At 41.1% G+C, this 27,118-nt stretch overlaps 1 protein-coding gene across 2 annotated transcripts; it reads right to left on the bottom strand.

Annotated features, from left to right (window-relative positions):
- Positions 1-411: 411 nt before the first annotated feature.
- On the bottom strand, positions 412-27,118 carry PDCD2L (programmed cell death 2 like). 2 transcript variants are annotated; one of them, XM_082863118.1, is made up of 8 exons: positions 26,973-27,118; positions 26,693-26,859; positions 26,515-26,575; positions 24,843-25,216; positions 23,832-23,942; positions 22,371-22,519; positions 4,312-4,441; positions 412-511 (listed from the first exon to the last, which is right to left on the bottom strand). In XM_082863118.1, coding segments are annotated over exons 1-8 (1,101 nt in total). In that variant the 5' UTR covers positions 27,081-27,118; the 3' UTR covers positions 412-510. The 2 variants fall into 2 exon arrangements, with proteins under 2 accessions (XP_082719244.1, XP_082719243.1); XM_082863117.1 differs by lacking the exon at positions 412-511 and having other exon boundaries at positions 4,062-4,441.

Raw genomic sequence — 27,118 nt, 5'->3', positions numbered from 1 at the left:
TGTCTCTCCCCACCCCACCACCTCCTCAGAGCAGTTTTCTCAGGATTACTTGAGATGCTGCCTCCCGGGCTTGAAGACCTAAAAATTCCCGCCAAATAAAACATAACTCTCAACTTTTAGGTTGTGAATAATTTTTTAAGTCCACAAGGGGAAGAACAAAGAGGCTGGGATTAATCATCATCTTGTGACATTTCTTTTTTTTTTTTTTTTTTTTTTTTTGCGGTACGCGGACCTCTCACTGTTGTGGCCTCTCCCGTTGCGGAGCCCAGGCTCCGGACGCGCAGGCCCAGCGGCCATGGCTCACGGACCCAGCCGCTCTGCAGCATGTGGGATCTTCCCGGACCGGGGCACGAACCTGTGTCCCCTGCATCGGCAGGCGGACTCTCAACCACTGCGCCACCAGGGAAGCCCTCTGTGACATTTCTTAATTGGGAGTTAGGATGTCTGTCTCTGGTTTACAGTTTTCTGGCCACGTGGTCCATGGTTCAGGAGTCTGTTAGCTCATCTTCCTCTGGAGAAGCAACATGAGTTTATACCTTAATGATGACATCTATAATAGCAAGGTTAGTACATTAACGATGTTATCAACAACAGCAATTTTAGCCATCTGACTCTGGGTGATTAGTGTTCAGTTAGCACAGGATTGAGATCAGAGGGGATAAGAAAGGGAATAAAGTTTTGGAGAGAGATTTATCATAAACTCAGTAAAGGAACTCGATTTCCAAGGGACTCAGTTTCAGTTACAAAGTACGTCCTGGGAAAATATTGATGGTGGAAACACTCATAATATTGAATGAAAAAGATACAAGGACTTCCCTGGTGGTCCAGTGGTTAAGAATCTGCCTGCAAATGCAGGGGACGCGAGTTCCATCACTGATCAGGGAACTAAGATCCCACATGCCAATGGGAAACTAAGCCAGCACCTGCAACTACTGAGCACATGCACTCTGGAGCCCACGAGCCACAGTGAAGAGCCCGGCAGGCAAAAAAAAAAAAAGAAAAAGAAAACACAAAGATACAAAACCACACATATGATTAAATTTTGTTAAAAAAAACTTTTTTTAAACAGGAAGAAAATAACCATGGTTACTATTTTTGTGTATCTGTGTGTGATGAAATTATGGATAATTTTTATTTCTCCTCTAAACTTTACTGTATTTCCCAGATGCTCATTCTCCTCAAAGAAAATGTGAATTTTAAAATCAAAAAATTATTAGAAGAAAAAAGGAAAAGATGGTGTGAAAGGAAAATCAAAATAGAGTATTGCTAAGAGAGCTCTCCAAAATGGAGCTGGAAGGCCACTGACAAAGTAATTTATGCATGGCTCAGCCTGGATGAAATCTGACGTTTTGACCACTTACTGTCCTAAGGAAGGCATCCAGAACATCTGCCAGAAACTTGATACTTACCCTTACCCTAATATAACTCATGACAGCCTATCTATTTATCAGATCCTTAACCTAAAACAACTCGTGACCGCCATCCCTAAGGACGAGTATTTCTTTTCTTGTGTCAGAGTACAGTCTCGTGGCTTTTGCCTTTCTAAGCCCCTGACTTTTTCTCTTCCCCGGAACACTCCTTCCCTTTTAATCAAATCTGTGTCTTCCGAATTGCAATTCTTATGACGCCAAATATACTCTTTTCTTATCTTCTTTCTTCGTTTTGTTGATTGACAGTGGAAAACAGAGGAAAATGCTTTTGACTTCTGTGGTCTTCCTCATCAGTTGCTTGGTTCACGAACCACACACCAAGCCTGATCTGTGAGGAGTACTCAGTCTGTTGCCCTGATCCATGAGACGAAGGAAGGGCCAGGGCACCCAACCATGGTTGGGGTGGGAGGCACCCTTGCATAGTAAGCTGCTGATGTTCCTTCCCTACTACTGGCTCTCATAAAGGCCCCCTGTGGCAGCTAAAGCTAACAGAGGTCTTCAACAAAATGCTGACCTTCCTTCTCCCACTAGACACACAGTGGATAGAGCCACCTTCCTTTGCTTCTTTCCTGCCTCCCTCCTCTTCCCTTTGCCTGGGCTGGACACCTAACCCTGAGGCTTTGCTATTCTTCGTGGGTTGGTGTGTTGTTAAAAACAAGATACAAGCTCAGAATGGAGTCACTTATGCTAAGCCCCATGTCACCAAACTGAGACTTAATTACAGTTTCGGCTCTCCCAGAAATGGAATCTTAAACCATCAATCAGGAATCACCGGATCAGCACTGGTTAGGTAATCTACCTGAAAGACCCCTGCCGTCCCCTAAAGGAAAGTAAGTTGGCAATAACCAACCCCCTATTTTGCTGATAAAACTTTCTTGTTCCTGTCCCTTTCTGCCTGTAAAAGTCATTTTGTTTAGCTCCTTGAAGCTCCTTCCTTTCTGCTAGATTGGGTGCTGCCTGGTTCCAATTGATTTTTGCTCAAATAAATTCTTATGCCTCAGTTTATCTTTTAACAGTGTGTATAAAGTATAAAATGCTTGCCCACCTTAACAAATTCAAATAGGATGCCAGTGCAGGAAGTAAAAACTGAAAAGCACCACTCACAAAATTGCACACCTAATCCTACTCCTCAGGGCCTTGCTGGTGTTTATATTTCCAGATCTAGATCTTTTACACAGCACTATGAAGAGTTTTACATTTAAGTGGGTTCACACTAGACTTGTTTTCTCATATCTTGCTTCCTTAACAATATGTCACAAACATTATTTCTATGGGATCATGGGAAACGCCCCCGCTAATCTGTACTCTATTTTGGTAAGACCTCATACAAACATGTATAACTAGATTCAAGAAATGTTTGGTTGGAAGCAGAAGTTGTCTCCACCTAAAAGTCAGCCACATTACACCTAGCTCAGATATCTGCAAATGTCTGTATCAACAGTTTAAAGCAACAATTCTACCCCATCCTCTCATCAAAAGAGGGCACTCTCTGGCCATTTAAATAAATCCAAAGTGATATACCTGCAAATATAAGCAGTATGTTTTCTGCTCCAGTTGGAGTGAGTGGTCTGACAGTCTGAGGGATTCTCCACCCACAACATAAGTGCCACAGGGGAACCGGTGGTCACTTCTCCAGTATGACAGAGGAGGAGTCAAAACCTCTCTCTGCAGGTCCACACTCAGCTGCAGCCCTGCAAACCCAGTGATCCTGAAATATCACTGACCAACACCTTCTCTTTCTTCTACACAGCCAGCCACTTTCCCCCAGGTGCTTCCCACCCTCCCAGGAAAGGGGGAGAGGGCAGGGCAGCATCAGGTAGGGTTCTCACCAGTCACACACTGCCCAGGAGAACCACATCTCATGATAATATGGGCCTAATGTGTTATTTACCAAAGTTTATGTTTATTAACGTAAATCAAATTGTTTATGTTAATACCCAGTTTCCTCATCTATGCAGGCAAACAGCAGGTCTGTACACAGCTGGTGGAGGTGTTTTCATGCTGCTGTCAAGGGGTAGCAGAATGGAAGCAGCTGATAACATAAAAACTAAATGGAGAAAGGGGAGATTGGAGAGGTAGACAGCTGGATGGAAGGACAATGTCCAGAAGAGAGAAAGGGCCCCCTTCCTGTGATGCTTTAGGGGCAGGAGGTGAGGGCGGAGAGCCTGGGGTGGGGGAACACCAGGCAGGTATAAACAGCTCATGTCACAGGGCAGGAGCCTCAAGCAGCTGGAGCAGTTCCAGTAGTTTGCTCTGTCAGCACCCAGGGACAGCAAAAGTGCCAAGGCTGCAGGGGTAGTACGTGGCTGGCTGCACTCATGGCTCTCCAGCTGCTCTCCCTCCTAGAACCCACCGGCCTGCTTACATAGGATCACCTGCCCTCTGGGCTACAGAGGAGCCACATTCTGAGCTGCCACTGTGGACACAGGCCACTGACCCTGGAAGGGTTAACCAGCCCACAGCTGGGAGGTTCTAGTCCTGGCTCCAGACCCATCAGGGGTGCGAAAAAGCAAAAAGAAACAAGAAACAAGAGCTAATAAATTGTGAGTCAAAATGAGGTAAAAACACAATTTAAACATTAAAATTTGCTTTAATTTATATAAACAAAAGGAAAGGGTTTCCCAGGTGGCACAGAGGTTAAGAATACGCCCTGGTCCAGGAAGATCCCACATGCCACAGAGCAACTAAGCCCATGGGCCACAACTACTGAGCCTGTGCTCTAGAGCCTGTACTCCGCAACAAGAGAAGCCACCGCAATGAGAAGCCCACGCACTGCAATGAAGAGTAGCCCCCTCTCTCTGCAACTAGAGAAAGCCCACGTGCAGCAACAAAGACCTAACGCAGCCAAAAATGAAAACAAAAAACACAAAAGGAAATGCACTACTTAAATAATAATTCATCTGGGTCCTCTTGGATGATACAAAATTCTTCCACGGGAGTCTGATGATTTTGAGGCCAGCAACTCTTCTCACATGTGTATATTAGAATGGTTCCGAATTCCACAGAAAGACCTGAAAAATACAACATATTCAGGATTCCAGCAAAGAGAAAACTTATGAGATACACTCAATATTCAAAGTTTGCCCTGTCTGGGGAAAGCATCTTAGGAACTTGTGTAGAAATCAGTGATTTTTAGAACACGGCTGCTGTCATCTGCCGATGCTGGCCTTCAGTTGCAACGTTTCCAGCCTCCAGCCAACCCTGCTCACTTCAGACTGGTCCCCACAATCTGAATTGGTTCTGGCAACTCCATCCTGTTACTAAAGGCAGTGGTTTTTGTATACTGACAGACTCCCTCGGTTTGTCTCATGTCTGAAGTCAAGGGGAGATTCTGTCAGCAACCAAAGACCTCTGTTCAGTCCTGAATGGCAGGTTTTTCTTCCAATTCCAGGGCTTATTCCTGTACTTGGTGCTCCTAAGTGTATAGTCATACCACCCCTTCGATTGTCTAGTTGGTGAATATATTGGGCAGTGTTAAATACATCGCACCCTCAAAGCCGTTTGCCCATTTTGTCTTTATTTCAAAAATCTGAACAAATGGCTAGCATATACTTGAACTCTTGATGAAATTTAAATGTTAATAAAATAGTATACCCATCAAAAAAAAAAAATTTCAAAGTTTGCTTAGTGGATAGAGCCCAGACTCTGGAACAAGATTGCTGGAGTTTAAACCCCAGCTCTACCACCCTGAGCAAGTGATTTCATCTCTATGTTATAATGACTGTATTTATCATGATGACAAGGTTGCTGTAAGGAGTAAACAAGCCAATACATGTAAGATACTTAGAACAGAGCCTGGCACATCTTAAGTGTGAACTGTTAAGCAATTAGAAGAAAATACAAAGGAAGGAAAAAGATGGCTCAATATGAGGATAACTGGCGTTGCCACAGGGAGTGATTCTACCTTACACACTGAAAAAATAATTACTTAAAGCAAAAACAGTGCTCACTAGTTTTCAGTCACAATACAGTTGCAGTATTCCTACAAAAAGTGACTGCTGATTGCAAAAAAACCCACAGATTTCTCAGTAAAATATACTTTTTTTAAAAAAATGTTTATTTATTTGGCTGCATCGGGTCTTAGTTGCGGCATGTGAGTTCTTTAGTTGTGGCATGCGAAGTCTTAGGTGTGGCATGTGGGATCTACTTCCCTGACCAGGGACCGAACCCAGGCCCCCTGCATTGGGAGCACAGAGTCCCAGCCACTAGACCACCAGGGAAGTCCCAGTAAAATATACTTTGAAAATAAACAAAAAATCTCAATTAGTCTTCATTGCAAATGTCTAGACTATCTGACATTGAAGATCATTTTAAAATATGTCACACTGACAGAACACTACCTCCAAGAAAGGATACAGGCAAAAAGTAGAAAATAAATCGTAAGAATTTATAGAAGTTTATTGATGGATGGAGCCACGAAGAATGTCATCAAGAGAACATGAGCAACAAGAACTCCTGTTGAAATCAGAATAGGAAATCAGGAGTGAAAAGGAGCAGTTGGGCAACTGGTTTGCAGCAGCAAAAAAAAATACTTTTTAAAAATGTAGACAGCAATAATGGAAAGAAAATCAAAGACAGTACAAAGAAAGGCCAAAATAGAGCTGATTTTGAAAAAATAACGTGGTGAATTTGAGATAATTCCCAACTAGAATGAGCAACAGGCAGTTTTCAGAGGGCATTAGAAGGCTGAAACTCAGTACTAGTAACCACCAGGAGATGAAAGAAGGAGGTGTAAAGAATTAGAGAGAATAAAATACCAAGTAGCTGAGTATTATACATGAGCCCAGAGACCTGCCACATTTGGGGGATGAGGGAGGGGGAGGAGAAAGACATGGCATATGGAGATCAAAACAGTCCCATTACACATCCAATGAAAAACATCAGAAACCACAAGAAACAGAAAAGACAGGTGAAACTTAATTACAGGTAGAAAAAAAGGCTTGAGAGAATCTCAATGAATGTAGAGGGAAAGGGAAAAGCATGCATTTGAGAGGAGAAAGGTGACCAAAGCAACTGGTGTTGCTTCCGTAGAAAAGCTACAAATTCAACAGAAAAGATACTCAGAAATAAAAAGGAAGAAAAACTAAATATATAGGTCAGAAGACCTATCCTGTCCCACAATAAAAGGATTATAGAACAATGGGACGGCAAGACATATGTTAGTTCAGTGCCTGGACTTCATAAATAAATAAAATTCTACAGGCATCCTAGCATAAAGTTAGTTACAAAGGTGGCGGCGGTGGGGCGGGGTGGAAATCAGTCCACCCTCAGACTTCTACAAAGCAACATTCAATGCCAAAACATACTTCCCGGTGAGACGCAGCCATGGGAGATGACAGGAGGTACAAGATAAAAGGACTGGTGGGGCTCTCACTGTTGACAGCATGGGCAATTACAAAGTTTTGAAGAAAGAAAGTGGGGCTTAAGCACTTTATACATAAGCTGTCCTTCAAATATAAAGGCAGACCAGCACACACATTCTAAAGTAAGAACAACACCTACGAGCCCTCTTTGAGGCTATTACTTGATAGATTCCAGCTAGGAGAGAACAGTCAAAATAAAGAATTCATAGGCTAAACAGCTATGAGAATTATGGCTATAGAATACAGACTTAAAAACCTTGATAAAGCAAAAATGATACTCAAATATTTGGAGATGGAGTAGGGTATGCATTTCCTTATCTGTTATAGTAAAGATAATGCATACTATTCAAAATTGAAATACAGAATTAATATAATTCTCTTAATTTCCGAGGATCTTATAGAAACTACGGCCTCTTGAATAAAGAACCCATTACCTAGGAACTTCCCTGGTGGCGCAGTGGTTAAGAACCTGCCTGCCAATGCAGGGGACACGGGTTCAAGCCCTGCTCTGGGAAGATCCCACAGGCCACAGAGCAACTAAGCCCGTGCACCACAACTACTGAGCCTACGCTCTGGAGCCCGCGAGCCACAACTACTGAAGCCCACGTGCCTAGAGCCCGTGCTCTGCAACAAGAGAAGCCACCGCAACGAGAAGCCCGAGCACCACAACGAAGAGTAGCCCCGGCTCGCCACAACTAGAAAAAGCCCGCACGCAGCAACAAAGACCCAACGCAGTCATTACATACATAAATAAATAAATAAAAAATTAAAATGAAGTACATGGTAAGGATTTCCTGGATATGACAGCAAAACACAGGCAACAAAAGAAAAAACAGACAAACTGGACTATATCAAAATTAAAAACTTATGTGCATCAAAGGACACAATCAGTGGAATGGGAGAAAATATTTGCAAATCATATCTGATAAGGAGTTAACATCTAGAATATATAAGCAGCTCCTACAACTCAACAACAAAAAATAAATATGCTGATTAAAAAATGGACAAAGGGGGCTTTCCTGGTGGCACAGTGGTTGAGAGTCCGCCTGCCTACGCAGGGGACATGGGTTCGTGCCCCGGTCCGGGAAGATCCCACATGCCGCAGAGTGGCTGGGCCCGTGAGCCATGGCCGCTGGGCCTGTGCGATCGGAGCCTGTGCTCCGCAGCGGGAGAGGCCACAACGGTGAGAGGCCCGCGTACGGCAAAAAAAAATGGACAAAGGACTTGCATAGGCATTTACATAAAGTGATATGAAAATGACTAATAAGTCATTAATATGAAAAGATTCTCAACATCACTAATCATTAGGGAAATGCAAATCAAAACCATCAGGTAGCACCTCACACCTATTAGGATGGCTACTATGAAAAACACAGAAAATACGTGTTGGTGAGGATATGGAGGAACTGGAACTCTTGTGCACTGTTGACTGGGAATATAAAATGGTGCAGCCACTATGGAAAACAGTACGGTGGTTCTTCGAAAAAATAAAATGAAATACAATTACCATACGATCCAGCAATTCCACTTCTGGGTAGATAACCAAAAGAAATGAAAGCAGGATCTCAAAGAGATATTTGTATACCCATGTTTATTGCAGCATTATTCATAATAGCCAAGAGGTAGAAGCAAGTGTCCATCAACGAACGAACAGATAAACAAAATCGGTATATACATATGATAGAATATTTATTCAGCCTTAAGAGGAAGGAAATTCTGACACATGCTACCATGGATGAACCTTAAGGACATTATGCTAAGTGAAGTAAGGCAATAACAAAAGGGCAAATACTATAATTCTACTTATACGAAGTACCTACAGTAGTCAAATTCATAGAAATAGAAAGTAGAATGGTGGTTACCAAGGGTTGTGGGGCGTTGTTTGATGGGTACAGAGCTTCAGATTTGAAAGATGAAAAAGTTATGGAGATCCGTGTCACAACAATGTAAGTAAACTTAACATTGCATGGAGTAATGATTTAAATATTTTACAAAGCCATCTCCTAGAAAAACAACTAGGAGATAGACTTTTTGACTTAGAATTTTAAAAAGAAAAGAAAAAAAAAAACCAATAAAGACTGAAAGAAACCCATACATTTTTGAACTGTGAAAACCTAACACAAAAGTAGTTAAAAAAAAAAAAAAAGAGGAGGATGTGTAACAAACAAGGAAGAGGTAGAATAAATACCTCAGCAAGAAAAATATGAAGATCTCAAAAAGTTAAGGGCTCACAGGATTGGTGTCAATAACATTAATTTGTAGAAATACTGGTTAAAAAAACAATGCAACAGGAAAAATTTCAACTACATATTATCAATACATAAAAGGGCAAAATAAAACTAACGTGGGCTTCCCTGGGGGCGCAGTGGCTGAGAGTCTGCCTGCCAATGCAGGGGACACGGGTTCGTGCCCCGGTCCGGGAAGATCCCACATGCCACGGAGCGACTGGGCCCGTGAGCCATGGCCGCTGAGCCTGTGCATCCGGAGCCTGTGCTCCGCAATGGGAGAGACCACAACAGTGAGAGGCCCGCGTACCACAAAAATAAATAAATAAATAAATAAAACTCACGTCTTTTCCTAAAGAATGAATGTTCATTATTTAAGTTGGCTTAATTACCTCCATTGGGACTTCCCTGATGGTCCAGTGGTTAAGAAACCACCTTCCAATGCAGGGGATGCCAGTTCGATCCCTGGTCAGGGAACTAAGATCCCACATGCTGCAGGGCAACTAAGCCCGTGCACCACAACTACTGAGCCCACGTGCCACAAGAGGGAAGCCCATGCACCGCGACAAAGATCCCGAGTGCCGCAACTAACACCCGACACAGCCAAAAAATAAATATTTAAAAAAAATTGTTTTTCCTCCATTAAACCTAATTGTTATAATTGTCACTTTGCCATCATAATTGTTGTTCCTGTCATCCTTATAAGGATCACCAAAGGCATTATGAGTTTGTGCAGCTGCTTACACGGTGTTTTTCTTAATTAAAATATGATTCACATGCCATAAAATTTACCATTCTAAAGCTACAGTTCATTGGTTTTTAGCATATTCACATAGTTATACAAACGTCTCCACTATCAGATTCCAGAACATTTTCATCACCCCAAAAAGACACCCCAGGCCCATACCCGTTAGCAGTCACTCCCCATTCTCTCCTGCCTCCAGGTACAAGCAACCGCTAATCTTCTCTTTCAATGGATTTGCCTATTATGGACATTCCATATAAAAGGAATCGTATAATTTGTAGCCTTTTTTGTCTGGCTTCTTTCACTTAGCATAATGTTTTCAAGGCACAAGTATTTGTAGCACATTTATCATGTAGTACTTCCTTTCTTTTCATGGCAGAATAATACTCACTGGAGATACCACATTTTGTTTGTATACTGATTTGTTGATGAACATTTCAGTTACTTCCACTTTTTGGGTATTTTGAATAATGCTGATACGAGCATTTGTGTACAGGTTTTGGTGTACGTATGTTTTCAATTCTTTTGGGTGGAATTGCTAGGTTATGACGTTTTAACAATAATATTTGCAAAACTTTTCCAAAATTTTGTACCAGATGCTGCAAAAGATGCTGGGACATCAACAACCTCCTATGTGGCTGATGGCAACAGAAACTGGTAGATACCTACCATGCAACAATTTGCTAAACATGACTTAAATAATACTTGTATACACAGCTATTAAAAAGAACTCAAAGGGACTTCCCTGATGGCGCAGTGGTTAAGAATCTGCCTGCCAATGCAGGGCTCACGGGTTCAAGCCCTACTCTGGGAAAACCCCACATGCCACGGAGCAACTAAGCCCATGAGCCACAACTACTGAGCCTGCGCTCTAGAGCCCGTAAGCCATAACTTCTGAGCCCACATGCCACAGCTACCGAGGCCTGTATGCCTAGAGCCCATGCTCCACAACAAAAGAAGCCACCACAACGAGAAGCCCGCACACCGCAACGAAGAGTAGCCCCTGCTAGCCACAACTAGAGAAAGTCCACACACAGCAACGAAGACCCAACGTGGCCAAAAATAAATAATTAAATAAATTTGTTAAGGAAAAAAAAAAGAATGCAAAAAAAATAGGATTAGACAGGCACTTCTTCAACCTGATGAGAGCATTTACAAAAAACCTACAGTTAACAAGTTACTAAGTTACCTAACGATTAAAGACTGACTGCTTTACTCCTATGATCAGAAATATGACAAGGATGTCTGCTCTCATATTTACATTCAACACTGTATTGAGGTTCTAGTCAGTGCAGTAGGCAAAAAAAAAAAAAAAAAGAAGAAGAAGAAAAGGAAAGAAAAAAAAGACAGCCTGCTAAGGAAAGGAAGAAGTAACTGTCTTCATCCCCAAACGACATGATTGTCTACGTTCAAAATCTGATGTAATCAACAAAATAATCAACAGAACAGTTGCAGGGCACAAGATCAGCATACAAAAATCAATTGTGGAAATAATGTCAAGGAACATGGCAGAGTAGGAAGCTCTAGGAATCTGACCTTGCACTAAGGCAGCTACTGAGCTGGAAGAACTATCTGAAACTATCTATTTTGGAACTCTGGAGTCTAGTGAAATACTTCATCATCTAGTAAGAGCTCGATTAAGACATTTAGAGATTTTCCTTCTTTCATTTAGCAACTAGCTCCAACACCATATCCAAGAAGCTCAACAAACTTCAAGCAGTAAAAACTCAGAGATCCACACCAGACACACGGTAATCAAATGTTAAATTGACAAACTGTTAAAACTCAAAGACAAAAGGGTAACTTTGAAAGCAGCAAGACAGAAGTAACTAGCTGCATACAAGATAGCCTCAATAAGATTTAACAGTTGATTTCTCAGAAACCATGAAAGCCAGGAGGCAATAGGATGACACATTTTGTCCTGAAAGACTGTAAATAAAGAATTATGTATCTGTCAAAACTATGTTTCAAAATTGAAGGAGAATTAAGATATTACCAGATTTTCTTTTCTTTTTTTTTTTAAAGCTGAGGGAGTTCATAACAGTAGATTTTCCCTGTAAGAAATGCTAGGGGCTTCCCTGGTAGCACAGTGGTTAAGAATCCGCCTGCCAATGCAAGGTACACGGGTTCTATCCCTGGCCTGGGAAGATTTTACATGCCGCGGAGCAACTAAGCCCATGCGCCACAACTACTGAGCCTACGCTCTAGAGCCCATGAACCACAACTACTGAGCCCGCGTGCCACAACTACTGAAGCCCGCACACGTAGAGTGCATGCTCCGCAACAAGAGAAGCCACCGCAATGAGAAGCCTGCACACCACAACGAAGGGTAGCCCCTGCTCGCTGCAACTAGAGAAGGCCCATGCGCAGCAACGAAGACCCAACATAGCCAAAAATAAAAACAAACAAATAAATAAATAAATTTATATATATATAAAAAAGAAATGCTAAAAGGAGTTCTCCAGGTTGAAATTAAAGGATACTAGACAGTAACTGAAAAACAGGAAAAATAAAGAACTTCATAAAGGACAGCTTTATTATACTTCTGGTTTAGTTTGTAACTTCTTTCTCCTATACAATTTAACAAGCAAATGCATAAAATAGCAATTATGAATCTCCGTTAAGAGACATACAAGGTATAAAGATATAATCTGTGATGTTAACAATATAAAGGGAAAAGAATAGATGTATATAGAAGTAGAAGTGTTTGTATACTATTGAAAGAAGTTGGTATTATTCAAACTAGGTTGCTAAAATTTTAAGACGTTAATTGCAAAGTAATCACTAAGTAAAATACTAAAAAATACAGTAAGTCCCCTACCTATGAACCTTCAAGTTGCGAACTTTCAAAGATGCAAACATGTGTTCCATCAACATCAGGCGTGAGTGAAATTGCCGATTGCCCTCCATTTCCTATTGCTGACGATCCTTCAGCTCTATTATCTCCCACCTCCTCTCCCTCCTCCAGTCAGTAACTCTTCTTGCCTGTTCACTCGATGCCAGCCCCTGTACACCAGCTGTTGTACTGTACTACTGTACTTTTCAAGGTACTGTACTGTAAGATTTTAAATGTTTTCTTTATTTTTTGTTTGTTTTTTATGTATTATTTTTGTGAAAAGTATTACAAACCTATTACAGTATAGTACTATATAGCAGACTGTGTTAGTTGGGTATCTAGGCTAACTTTGTTGGACTTACGAACAAATTGGACTTACAAACACGCTCTCAGAAAGGAGCTCATTCGTATGTAGGAGACTTACTGTATACAGACAATGAAAGAAGGGAATCTAAATGGTATACTACAATAAAATCACCTAAATACCAAAAAAAAGGCAATAATGGAAGAACTGAGGAACAAAAATATTATAAGACATACAGAAAATAGCTAAATGGCTGAAGTAAATCCTTTATCAGTAATGACATTAAATGTACATGGATTAAATTCTCCTATTTAAAAAAAAGCATTGACAGATGGGATATAAAAAAATAATAAAATAATACTAATCTATATACTATTAGAAATACTCTCTTTCGATAATAGGGACACAAAGAGGATGAAAGCAAAAGGATAGAAAAAGATATTCTAGGCAAACAGTAACTAAAAGAGAGCTAGGCTGGCTATCTTTTTCTTTTTCTTTTTCTTTTTTTTTTTTTTTTGCGGTACGCGGGCCTCTCACTGTTGTGGCCTCTCCCATTGCGGAGCACAGGCTCCGGACGCGCAGGCTCAGCGGCCATGGCTCACAGGCCCAGCCGCTCCACGGCATGTGGGATCTTCCCGGACCGGGGCATGAACCCGTGTCCCCTGCATCGGCAGGCGGACTCTCAACCACTGCGCCACCAGGGAAGCCCTGGCTATCTTATTGTTAGACAAAACTTCAAATAAAAAGTGGTTACAAGAGACAAACAGGGACATTATGTGTTGATAAAAGGTTCAATAGGGCAAGAAAATATAATAATTATAAACATATAAGCTTCTATGTGCAGAGACCCTAAATATGTGAAGCAAAAATTGAAAGATTTAAAGAGAGAAATAGTGCTACAATAATACTTGACATCAATAACTCACTTATATGGGCTTCCCTGGTGGCGTAGTGATTGAACGTTCGTCTGCCGATGCAAGGGACACGGGTTCGTGCCCCGGTCCGGGAGGATCCCATACGCCACGGAGCGGCTGGGTCCATGAACCATGGCCACTAAGCCTGCGCGTCCAGAGCCTGTGCTCCACAACGGGAGAGGTCACAACAGTGAGAGGCCCATGTACGGCAAAAAACAAACAAACAAACAAAAAACTAACTCACTTATAATAATAAATAAAACAACCAGAGAGAAGATCAGTAAGGAAACAGAAGGTTTGACAATGCAATAGTTTGACAACTGGAACTAACAGACACATAAAGAACACACCACTTAACACCACATTCTTTTCAAGTGTACATAGAACATCTCTAGGATATACCATAAGTCTCAATTAATTGAAGAAGAGTTACTTCATACTAAGTATCTTTATGATCACAATGAAATGAAACTAGAAATCAATAACAGGACAAAAACTGGAAAATTCACAAATACGTGAAAAATAAACAGAACATTTTTAAACAACAAACAGGTCAAAAAAGAAGTCACAAAGGAAATTAGACAATACCTTGAGACAAATGAAAATGAAAGCACAACATACCAAACTGCAGTGAAAGCAGTGCTAAGAGGAAATTTTCAGATATAAGCACACACAATAAAAACAAAGAAAGATCTCAAGTCAATGACCTTAATCGTCTATACCTTAAGGAACTAGAAAAAGACCACACTATCAAAGCCAGCAGAAGAAAGGAAAAAATAAAGGCTAGAGCAGAATTCTTTTTTAAATGGAGAATATAAAAACAATAGAGAAAAACCCACAGAACCAAAAGTTTGTTCTTTGTAAAGATCAACAAAATTGACAAATCTTTAGCTAGAATGACTAAGAAAAAGAGAAGACTCAAATTACTAAAACCAGAAATGAAAGTAGAAACATTGGGACTTCCCTGGTGGCGCAGTGGTTAAGAATCCACCTGCCAATGCAAGGGACATGGGTTTGAGCCCTGGTCTGGGAAGATCCCACATGCCGTGGAGCAACTAAGCCCATGTGCCACAACTACTGAGCCTGCACTCTAGAGCCCTCAAGCCACAACTACTGAGCCCACGTGCCACAACTACTGAAGCCCGTGCTCTGCAAGAGAAGCCACCGCAATGAGAAGCCCACACACCGCAATGAAGAGTAGCCCCCACTTGCTGCAACTAGAGAAAGCCCGCGTGCAGCAACGAAGACCCAACACAGCCAAAAATAAAAAAAAATTAGGGCTTCCCTGGTGACGCAGTGGTTGAGAGTCTGCCTGCCAATGCACAGGACACGGGTTCAAGCCCTGGTCTGGGAAGATCCCACACGCCGTGGAGCAACTAGGCCCGTGAGCCACAACTACTGAACCTGGGCGTCTGGAGCCTGTGCTCCACAACAAGAGAGGCTGCGATAGTGAGAGGCCTGAGCACCGCGATGAAGAGTGGCCCCCGCTTGCCGCAACTAAAGAAAGCCCTCGCACAGAAACGAAGACCCAACACAGCCAAAAATAAATAAATAAAATACTGAATACATAACTACTTAAAAAAAAAAAGTAGAAACATTAAGACAAATTTCATAGAAATAAAAGATTATAAGAGAATAATATGAACAGTTGTATACCAACAAATTGAATAACCTAAAAGAAATGATAAACTCCTAGAAACATGCAATCTACCAAAACTGACTCAAGAAGAAACAGAAAATTTGAATAGACCTATAGCAAGGAAATTGAATGAGTAATCAAAACCCTTCCAGTAAAGAAAAGCCAAGGGGCTTCCCTGGTAGCACAGTGGTTAAGAATCCACCTGCCAATGCAGGGGACATGGGTTCAAGCCCTGGTCCAGGAAGATCCCACGCCCGCGCACCACAATGAAGAGTAGTCCCCACTCACCGCAACTAGAGAAAGCCCGTGCACAGCAACAAAGACCCAACGCAGCCAAAGATAAATAAAATAAATAAATTTATAAAGAAAAGCCAAGGACTAGAGGATATAACTAGTAAATGTTACAAAACATTTAAAGAAGAATAAACACCAATCCTTCTTTAAGTCTCCCAAAAAATTGAATAGAAGGGACTACTTACTCATTCTCTGAGGCTAGTATTATCCTAATACCAAAGCCAGACAGAGATATTAAAAGAAAAGTACAAACCAATGTCCCTTATACGGATGCAAAAATCCTCAACAAAATACTAGCAAACCAAATCCAGGAGCTTATAAAAAGGTTTATATGCTATGATCCAATGGGATTTATCCCAAGAATGGAAAGATGTTTAAACATACCAAAATCAATATAATATAGCACATTAACAGAATCCACAGAATTACCATGATCATCTCAATTGATGCAGAAAAAAAGCATTTGACAAAATTCACTACTCTGTAGTGATAAAAATCACTCAATAAACTAGAAATAGAAGGTAAATTCCTCAATCTGAAAAAGGCCATACATATGAAAAACTCACAGCTAACTTAATACTAATGGTGAAAAACTAAAAGCTATTCCCCTAAGACCAGGAACAAGTAAAGGATGCCTACTTTTACTTTTGTAACTTCTATTCGATACAGAAGTTCTATATAGAGCGACTGAACAAGAAAAATAAAAGGCATACAAATCAGAAAGAAGGAAGTAAAATTATCTCTGTTGGGGACTTCCCAGGTAGTCCAGTCGGTAAGACTCCGTGCTCCCAATGCAGGAGGCCTGGGTTCGATCCCTGGTCGGGGAACTAGATCCCACATGCATGCCACAACTAAGAGTTCACATGCCGCAACTAAGAAGCCCGCATGCTGCAACTAAAGATCCCGCATGTCGCAACAAAGATCCTGTGTGCTACAGCTAAGACCCAGCACAGCCAAAATAAATAAATATTTTAAAAATAAAAAAATAAAATTATCTCTCTTGCAGATGATGTGACCTTTTTTCCAAGAATACTTGTTTTTTTAAGTTTATTTCTTTTTAATTAATTTAATTCATTAATTTATTATTTTATTTTTGGCTGCATTGGGTCTTTGTTGCTGTGCGTGGGCTTTCTCTAGTTGCAGCGAGTAGGGGCTACTCTTTTTCTTTTCTTTTTTTTTAATTTTATTTTTTATTTTTTTGGCTGCATTGGGTCTTCATCGCTACACGTGGGCTTTCTCTAGTTGCGGCAAGCGGGGCCTACTCTTCATTGCAGTGCGCGGGCTTCTCATTGCAGTGGCTTCTCTTGTTGCAGAGCACAGGCTCTAGGCACACGGGCATCAGCAGTTGAAGCGCGCGGGCTTCAGTAGTTGTGGCACACAGGCTCTAGAGTGCAGGCTCAGTAGTTGTGGCGCACGGGCTCAGTAGTTGTGGCTTGCGGGCTCCAGAACGCAGGTTCAGTAGTTGTGGTGCATGGGCTTAGTTACTCCGCAGCATGTAGGATCTTCCCAGACCACAGACTGAACCCGTGTCCTCTGTGTTGACAGGCGGATTCTTAACCACTGCACCACCAGGGAAATCTGACAGGGGGCTACTCTTCATTGCAGTGCATGGGCTTCTCATTGAGGTGGCTTTTCTTGTTGCGGAGCATGGGCTCTGGGCACGCAGGCTTCAGTAGTTGTGGCACGTGGGCTCTAGAGTGCAGGCTCAGTAGTTGTGGCACACAGGCTTAGTTACTCCACAGCATGTGGGATCTTCCCGGACCAGGGCTCGAACCCGTGTCCCCTGCATTGGCAGGTGGATTCTTAACCACTGTGCCACCAGGGAAATCCCAAGAATGCTTGTTTTTATTTTGTCTTTGTCTCCATACTTACATTTCCACACTAACAGATCAAAATCAAATTATCTTCAACTCAAATATTCATATTAGAATAATGATAACAGAATTTCTGACCACAAAGATTCAGTGTTTCATCTTGATGTTTTCTAATCAGAATTGTTTAAAAAATACCTAGAACTCACCAGTTCCTAGGATAGTTACCAGAAAGTGACAACATTTTTTTTTTTTTTGGCTGCACTCCACAGCTTGCAGAACTTCCCCAATGAGGGATCATACCCGTGCCCTTAAGCACCAGAGTCTTAACCACTGGACCACCAGGGAAGCCCCCAAAACTGACAAATTTAAAGAAACAAAAATAGTAGACAATCCTGCAAGTGATTTTAGTTGTTGCTATATTTTGTCCCAGGAACAAGTCACCTCTTAGAAAAACTACTCCAAGATCAAAGCCTGAAATGATTTTCAGTGTAGTAAAAAAAAAAATTACATGTTATTATAATGTCCATACACCTAATGATGTAGGTAAAGATAAAAAGTGATCTCTTCTTATGTGCTTAAAGCGATTCAAAAGAAATATATAAAGGTCCTAAGAAATCAGGTTAGATCTGAAATACAGTAGGGAATACAAAAAGCAAACAACTTTCCTTGTTTCTGATTGTAAAAGAGAAGTAGGCCATGGTAAACAAATACGTCACATGACAAGGTATATTCATGTTAAGAACACTTCCATCACCACAGAAGAAAGGTTTACTGATTGCTGAAATAAAAGAGGAAATGGATATGATGTACCTCAGGTAATTACTGGTAAACCGGAAAAAGATAATGCTGACATAAAAATGCCCTCATTGCAGATATTATACATGAGTGACTATGGATGGCAGTTGCGCAAAGAGATAGAAGCCATTATTCCTCAACTGTATATGATTATGCCAAACGTGTGCCTTGGTCAACTCATCATCTTAAGAGACAGAATTTCTGCTTCTAAAATTAAACCACGCTAACCTTTTAAAATATTGTACAATGAATAAACATGTTTTGTGAATTCGATGAGTAGATGGAATATTTTCGTGTCTGTTCTAAAAGTACTTTAGATACACATAAGAATACTCAATGGTCATAAAGATCAAATGTAATCAGCCACCATCCCATGTAAAATCATTACATTTGGCAAAAACTAATGTGTGTGTGTGTATATATATAAAATATATATTAGTAAATAGAGATGATCTGATCTTATATGTAGAAAATCCTAAAGAATCCACACCAAAAAATTTGGTTTAGAACACTTGTCTCTGTTGTTTTTATATTATCCTTTAAGATCTCTGCTCTAGCCTTTATTCCTTCCTTTCTTCTGTGAGCTTTGGTTGGTTGGTCTTCTTTTCCAAGTTCCTTAAAAGGTAAACAGTTAGGTCATTGATTTGAGATTTTTCTTTGTTTTCAATGTATGTGTTTACAGCTCTAAAAATGACCCAGCAATGCCATTCCTAGGATATACCCAAAAGAACTAAAAACAGGGAGTCAAACAGATATTTGTATACCACTGTTCACAGCAGCATTACTCATAATAGCTAAAGGATGGAAACCTCATCAAGTTAAAGAATTTTTAAAATTTGTATATACATACAATGAACTATAAAAAGGAAGGTAATTTTGATACATGCTACAACATGGACAAACCCTGAAAACATTATGCTAAGGGAAATACGCCAGACACAAAAGGACAAATGTTGTATGATTCCACTTATATGAGGTATCTGGAACAGGTAAATTCACAGAGACAGAAAGAGATAGAATAGAGGTTACCAGCAACTAGGGGAAGAGAAAATGGGGGGGTTAATTCCTTTCTGGGAGTGGGCGAGTAGTTAATTCTTAATGGGTACAGATTTTCTGTTTGGGATAACAAAGAAGTTTTGGAAATAGATAGTGGTGATGGTTACATAACATTGTGAATATACTTAATGCCACTAAACTATACACTTAAAGAAATGGCTAAAATGGTAAATTTTTTTTAACATCTTTATTGGAGTATAATTGCTTTACAACGGTGTGTTAGTTTCTGCTTTATAACAAAGTGAATCAGCTATACATATACATATATCCCCATATCTCTTCCCTCTTGTGTCTCCCTCCCTACCACCCTCCCTATCCCACCCCTCTAGGTGGTCACAAAGCACCGAGCTGATCTCCCTGTGCTATGCGGCTGCTTCCCACTAGCTATCGATTTTACATTTGGTAGTGTATGTATGTCCATGCCACTCTCTCACTTTGTCCCAGCTTAGCCTTCCCCCTCCCCATGTCCTCAAGTCCATTCTCCAGTAGGTTTGCATCTTTACTGCCGTCTTGCCCCTAGATTCTTCACGACCACAAAATGGTAAATTTTAAGTATGTATATTTTACAACACATCTTTTAAAAAATCAATTATATTTAAATATACTAGCAGCAAACATCAGAAATTGAAATTTTTTAAATGCCATTTACAATAACATAAAAAAGCAGTTAATATTTGGAGACAAAACTGAAAAAAGATGTGTAAGACTATACATTGAAAAGTATAAGACCCTGCTGCAAGAAATTATAGAGAACGTAAATAAATGGAAAGACATACTATGTACATGAGTTGGAAGACTCAACATTAAGATATCAATTCTCCCCACACTGATCCAGAGAATCAATGCAATCCCAATCAAAACCCCAGAATGCCTTTTACTTGTTAAAGAAACTGACAAGCTGATTCTTAAAAACACAGAAATGCAAAGGACTTGGAAGAGTCAAAATATCTTTGAAAAGGAAGAATAAAGCTGCAAGATTGACACTACCAGATTACAAATCCTACAAAGCTACAGTAGTCGAGACAGTGTGGCAGCGGTGTCAAAACAGAAAAACAGATTAATGGAACAGAATGCAGAACAGAGAGTACACAAATAAATTAATACATATATGGACAACCAATTTTCAACAAAGGTAAAAGATAATTCAGCAGAGAAAGAATATCCTTATCAATAAATGGTGCTGAAACAACTGGATATTCACATGGAAAAGAATGAACTTGATCCATACCTCACACTATATATAAAAGTTAACTCAAAATGGACATAAATCTAAATGTAAAACATAAAACTAGGAAAAAACTAGTGCCCTTGGGCTAGGCAATTATTTCTTAGACAAGACATTAAAAACATGATCCATACAAGAAAAAATTAATCAATTGTCCTTCAAAATTAAAAACTGTTTTTTGAAAGGACACTGTTTAGAGAATAAAAAGACAAGTCATTTTATTCTGACTAGGGGGAGAAAAAGGAATTGTTCTCAAGTGGAGAAACCTGAAACACCAGGTGATCAAGGCTAACATCAACAGTCAATGTACAAAGATGCACCCTTGATATCATGTGTGACATGAAGAAAATGGCATTTTACCCCTGTGATTTTCCTCTCAATAACCCGTAATCTCATTCTGATTATAAGAAAAAAATCAGACAAATTCCAATATAGGGGCATCTTACAAAGTAAGTGACCAGTACTCCCCAAAATTGTCAAGGTCTTCAAAAATGAGGAAGTCTGAAAATCCATCAGAGGCAAGAGACACAACAACTAAATGCACTGTGGTATCCAGGACAGGCTCTTGGATGTCAGGTAAAAATTAAGGAAATCTAAATAAATTATGGATTTTAGTTAATAATGTATTAATACTGGTTCATTATTGTAACAAAAGTACCACATTAATGTAAAATGTTAATAAAGGGGAAACTGGGTGTGAGGTATATGGGAACTCTATGTACTATTTCTTAATTTTTCTGTAAATTGAAAGCTTCTGAAGAATAAAGTCCATACCGAAAAAACAGAAATAAAAAAAGGCAAGCCACAGACTTGGAGAAAATATTTATAAATTATATACTAAAGGACTTGTATCCAGAATAGATACAAAACTCTCAAAATTCAGTAATAAGAAGACAAACTGTCCAATTTTTAAAAAGAGAAAATGATTAGAACAGATACTTTACCAAAGAAAACATATAGTGGTAAATAAACACATGAAAAGATGCTCAAAATCATTAGTTGTTAGAGAAATGCAAATTAAAACCATGTGACATCACTACACACCTGTGAGACTGGCTAAAATGAAAAAGACAGACCATATCAAGTGCTGCCAAGGATGTGCAACTCTCATGTATTGCTGGTTGGGATATAAGTGGCACAGCCTCTTTGGAAAACAGTTTGGCAATGTCTTAAAAAGTTAAACACACACTTACCATATAATTCAACCATTTTTCTCCTAGATACTTACCGAAAAGCCTATGTCCATATAAAGACTTGTACACAAATGCTGATAGTAACTTTACAATAGCCCCAAATGGAAGCAACACAAGTTTTCTTAAAATAATTCTAATTTCGCTGTGGGGCAACTAAGCCTGCACGCCACAACTACTGAGCTCGCGCACCTCAACAAGAGAGCCCACGTGCCACAAACTACAGAGCCCACATGCTCTGGACCCCGTGTTCCACGACTAGAGAGAGAAAACCCGCATGCCAAACTAGAGAGAAGCCCGCACGCCTCAACGAAGATCCCGCGTGCCGCAACTAAGACGCAATGCAGCCAAAAAAAATAAAGAAAATTTAAAAATAAAATAAATATTTAAAAAATAATAATAATTCTAATTTCCCAAATTTTATGTAATATGCTTATATTTTATAAGGAAACAAAAATGAAACAATAGTCTTTCATTTTAAAAATAATTCCAAATTAGTGCTAGAAACCCACAAACTCAAATAAATGAATGGCTTATTACCTAAATTAGCACTTCTGAGCATGCTGACCAGCGCTGGCATAAGCTGAAACTCAAATATCCTTCGGATTCCACAGTGACTGCAGGCTGGGAGCTCAGTGACTTCTGATGTAGGGCAGGTCAAGAAAAGTGGTTCTCCACTCCAGGAATACCTAGAGCAACGAAATAAAGAACCGTGAATCAGGGCCACGTACAAGTCACATTCCAACATCTAAGACCACGCTTTGCAAATTTTGTTTCTTTCTTGGAGAGTATCCGGAGCAAAACCAGAGAGCAAAGAAAATCCAAAGGCCCAGAAAACTAGCTGCAAGGTTGTATATCAGAGCAAGATATCTGAATTCTTATCAGTGGTTACCAAGTCTAGATGAAGGCACTAAAGCTAATGTTGAACTGAACTAAGACTGCAACAAAGCCCAGACTCAGCTCAACTGCAGATTCAAAAGACTCAGCCCCCCACAGTACTGGCCTTACAGAAGGGGCATACACCCCTAAGGAATAAATATTAACTTCGGTATCTACTGTTCTTCAACATACAATTTCCAGTAAACAATTTTTTTAAGTTACTAGATATTCAAAGAAGCAGAAAAAATTGACCCATAAAGAAAGAATACCAGGAGATCCACAGCCAAAATGATGGAATTATCAGACAGACTTTCTGTGTTTTAATTTTACCGAAGTATAGTTGATTTACAAAGTTGTGTTTAACTGCTGCTGTACAGCATAGTGACTCAGTTATACATATATATGTATATTCTTTTTCATATTCTTTTCCACTTTGGTTTATCACAGGATACAGAATATAGTTCCCTGCGCTATACAGTAAAACCTTAATCGAAAATACTTTTAGGGCTTCCCTGGTGGCGCAGTGGTTGAGAGTCTGCCTGCCGATGCAGAGGACACGGGTTCGTGCCCCGGTCCGGGAAGATCCCACGTGCCGCAGAGCGGCTGGGCGCGTGAGCCATGGCTGCTGAGCCTGCACGTCTGGAGCCTGTGCTCCGCAACGGGAGAGGCCACAACAGTGAGAGGCCCGCGTACCACAAAAATAAATAAATAAAAATAATGTATATTAGTTTGGGAAACACAGGAAAGTATAACAAGAAAACCAAAATCTACAGTATTCCTCAAACCATGAAGCTAAGATTTTTATTAAGTTCATTTATTTTTTATGCATTTGGATGCACACATGTAAGTAGGTTTTGCTTTTTTTTTTTTTTTTTTTCGGTACACAGGCCTCTCACTGTTGTGGCCTCTCCCGTTGCGGAGCACAGGCTCCAGACGCGCAGGCTCAGCGGCCATGGCTCACGGGCCCAGCCGCTCTGTGGCATGTGGGATCTTCCCGGACCAAGGCACAAACCCGTGTCCCCTGCATCAGCAGGTGGACTCTCAACCACTGCGCCACCAGGGAAGCCCTATATACATTACTTTTACAATCAAGAAAAACAATTAAAAAAAATGTGCCTTTACCTCAAAATCTGCTCTTGACAAGCAGCAATTCTCTTCATGAATTTGTAAAACATCTTATCTCCACTTTTAATTATGGTCTTCTCATATTTTTCATCACCATCACTAGAAAGACTAAAAAGAGAAGCAAAAAACACTTTTGCCTGTATATATCCAGAGAATTACAGTATTTAGAAATATACTGAAAATTATACTGAACAGCAATAACCCCCCCGCTACCCTTCTCTCAAGCCCTGCTTCGTCGCCATTTTCAACTCTGGATAATTATTTGCAATTGAAAGAGTCATTATGTCCACTCACTCTCTCCATTTCTTTCTCCATTATGGATTATTTTCAAACACCAACACTTCTTCACACACTCCAACAGTATTCTGAAAAAGCTTACAAATGATACAGCTCTGGTAAGGAACCAGGTCAACGCTCCATATACCCTACTGTAATTCTATTATAATAGCAAAGTGATTATTCTTACTTCAAACTTTAGAGGGTTTTGGTTTATAAAGCCTTTCAAGACCTATTCTCACACTTAACTCCAAAAACCATGTGAAGAGATACACCACCCAGATATCAGTATCACCCCCATTTTACAGGGGAGAATTGAGGCTCTGGGAGGGTCTCTGAGGGCCTAGCCCAGTTCTTGAGCCACAGGCAAGAGTCAATAAACAAATGGCATTTTTCTAACTTTCCTGTCTCTGTTATACATTTAAAAACAGAAAAGTTAAAGAGCTAGTAAACCCATCTTGTGTAAATACCTGGTATCCCTAACTTGTTTGTTCACTTTCCTGAGGGTCCCTATAAACAGAACAAAGTGTTTTCAAGCTAACTCAAGGGTGGCTGGTAAGATCCCCTTGTCTGTCTCCCTTTCTCATCTGAGAGGCATGAAGCAGAAAGGTCCAACACACACAAGTGCTGCCTGAAAAAGTTTCCCCAGATACGAGGGTAAAACCAAAGGGTACCTACTGTGGCAGCTTCCTGATCAAATCACCTCTCACGCTCAGCAGCACACACTCTCACCTTTGGGAAAGCAACTGTTCCACGTCAATTCCCTCTCTCTGTTGATACTCCCTCAGAAGGCTCTGAGCATGATCTAGACTGACATAGTCTCTGTAGTCATCCTCATCAACAACACAGATGTAGTAGGGCAGGAACTGTGGCAGCACGGAAGGCAAGGCCATCCCTTCCCCAGGAGGCACAGGAAGAGCAGCACCCGGGACAGTATCCTGCAGGCGGAGGTCTTGGAGCTGGGCAGTCCAGTCTCTGTCTTTGGCACGGCTGGAATCATTTCCAAAATCTGAGATAACCTGTGGTGGAGGCGCTTCCTCTCCGTCACTTCCCCAGTCATCTGCACCTTCACACCAATCCTCAGCTGTGAGGCCATTTTCCTGTTTCTGGAAAAATATCCAGTGAATGTGGTTCAAGCACACTTGGGTGATCTCACCTACTCCCTTGGCTTCCTGAGCCACCCATCCCTTCACCTTCCTGAGGGAGCCTTAACACCAGCACCCCCCGCCCTCCACTCTGGCACACTCTGATTCAACTTCCTGGACCCCATTTACTCAAAAGCATGTTGGAGGTGACAAATATTGTGTTTCCTTTTCAGGGGCACCATGGCAAATGCAGTACAGTGGTTTCTTCAACATCTCTTTCAGTTGTGCTTCATGTATTGCACATAAGAAAGAACTACATTTCCCAGACTCCTAAGCACCTGGGGTCCTAGGTGTGATCAGGGGGTCTGTCTGTGTCTAGAGGGAGACACAAACTTGAGACAGAGTGAAGTGGAAAGAAGAGCCATGAAAAAAAAGGTAGCTGATCTGTAGATGGAGACAGCAAGGCTCTGGAGTCAACAGTTCTGAACAGGGCAGCTTCCATTCACCGGAACACATCTCAGTTTCCTGACTGCAAGAGAGGTTAGCAGCTCCTTGACAGGCCAGTTCTGAGGTGTGGTTCCGGAGGTCACTCCTGGAGTCATCTCCTCCAGGCTATCCAAATAAGTTAGTAAAAACCTAATTTTAAGTCTGTCTCAGCTTTAAAAAGTCAAAGTGCTTTTCTATTATCTGCAATTGAACCCTGACAAATATAGGCAGACACCACCTTTTTATTCCCAGTATTGCTAGTACTGTGCTTGGCACACATTAAGAATTCAGTGTATATATAAAGCAGCATTCAGAGGCAAAGGGAAGCTGAATTTTGTTCTGCAGGTACCAACTTGCCAGATTTTTTTAATTTAATAAATTCGAGTTTTGTCGTATTAAATATGTTTGTTACACACACGTATACTTATCACAGTAAGTATATTTACTATAAACACACACATATAATGATACTTATGTACACACCCATACTTTTTCCCAAACAGAAAAATCAGTAAGCTATGTGCTTCCATACCTTCAGTCCATAATTAAAACAACTAACAAGACGTTAAGGAAGCACCATTTTACGGTTCAAAAAAAAAGCAAACTGTGGTGTGATGAATTGGGAGATTGGGATTGACATGTATACACTGATGGGTGACTAATAAGAAAATGGATGACTAATAAGAAAAAGTAATAAAAACTAAACATAAAAAAAAGCTGAAACCATTCCAAAGTACTTCAAAGAACATGGCTTAAAGTTTGTCTTAAACGAAATTCTGGAAAATACCCTCAAATTACAGCAGATCATAATATGATAGTCACAAGCGCTTTACCTGAGCGTCCTGCGTCTCTTTCTCTCGCGTTTGCAGGCACTGGGAGCGGAACACCTTCCAACTTCATAGTAAAGAAAAACTGCGGTGAAGGGTCCATAGCCGACTGCCGGCCGACTGACCAGTCCCCTCCGGGTGCGCCGGGGGCTGGCCCCCCACCCCCGCTCCCGCCCCCGCCTACCTGCGCGCCCTGCCGCTAGCGCACCCCGGGCGGGGGCAAGCGAACACGTGCAGGAGCCGATGAAAGGGGGAGCCTTCCAGCGGGCAGTACACCTGCACGACCAGGACAAGCGGCTGCCTGCAAAGTTCACACACTGGCCTCGGCGCTGCCACGTCGGGCAGGGCGTCCTGAGGGCAAGGGAGGCACTCAGACCCTGACTCTTACCCGAGACCTCGCCCACCCCCTCACCCCGTAGCCCTCACCAGCACCCGCCGACCCCGGCTCCGACGCCCCACCTCACCGGAATGCCGCCCAGCTTGCTCGCGGTCCAGGCGCCCAGCCCCGTGGGGCAGCAGTGCACCGCAGTATCGCGAAGCCCGAGCAGCACCGGCTTCCGAACGGCCGCCATGACGACGAGGCGCCCAAGCGAAGAGGCGAACTACGGCA

The sequence above is a fragment of the Leucopleurus acutus genome (genome assembly GCF_964270905.1).
Source record: "Leucopleurus acutus genome assembly, chromosome: 20".
NCBI lineage: Eukaryota > Metazoa > Chordata > Mammalia > Artiodactyla > Delphinidae > Leucopleurus > Leucopleurus acutus.
Note: the sequence above shows the minus strand (reverse complement) of the source record. Positions and strands in the feature narration are given on the sequence as shown.

Coding starts and splice junctions, on each gene's coding strand:
- PDCD2L (XM_082863118.1), bottom strand. CDS start 27,080: ATGGCGGCCGTTCGGAAGCCGGTGCTGCTCGGGCTTCGCGATACTGCG. Junction 23,943..24,842: donor GAACAGTTGCTTTCCCAAAG/GTGAGAGTGTGT, acceptor TTCTCTTTTTAG/TCTTTCTAGTGATGGTGATG. Junction 22,520..23,831: donor TGTCAAGAGCAGATTTTGAG/GTAAAGGCACAT, acceptor TCGTTGCTCTAG/GTATTCCTGGAGTGGAGAAC.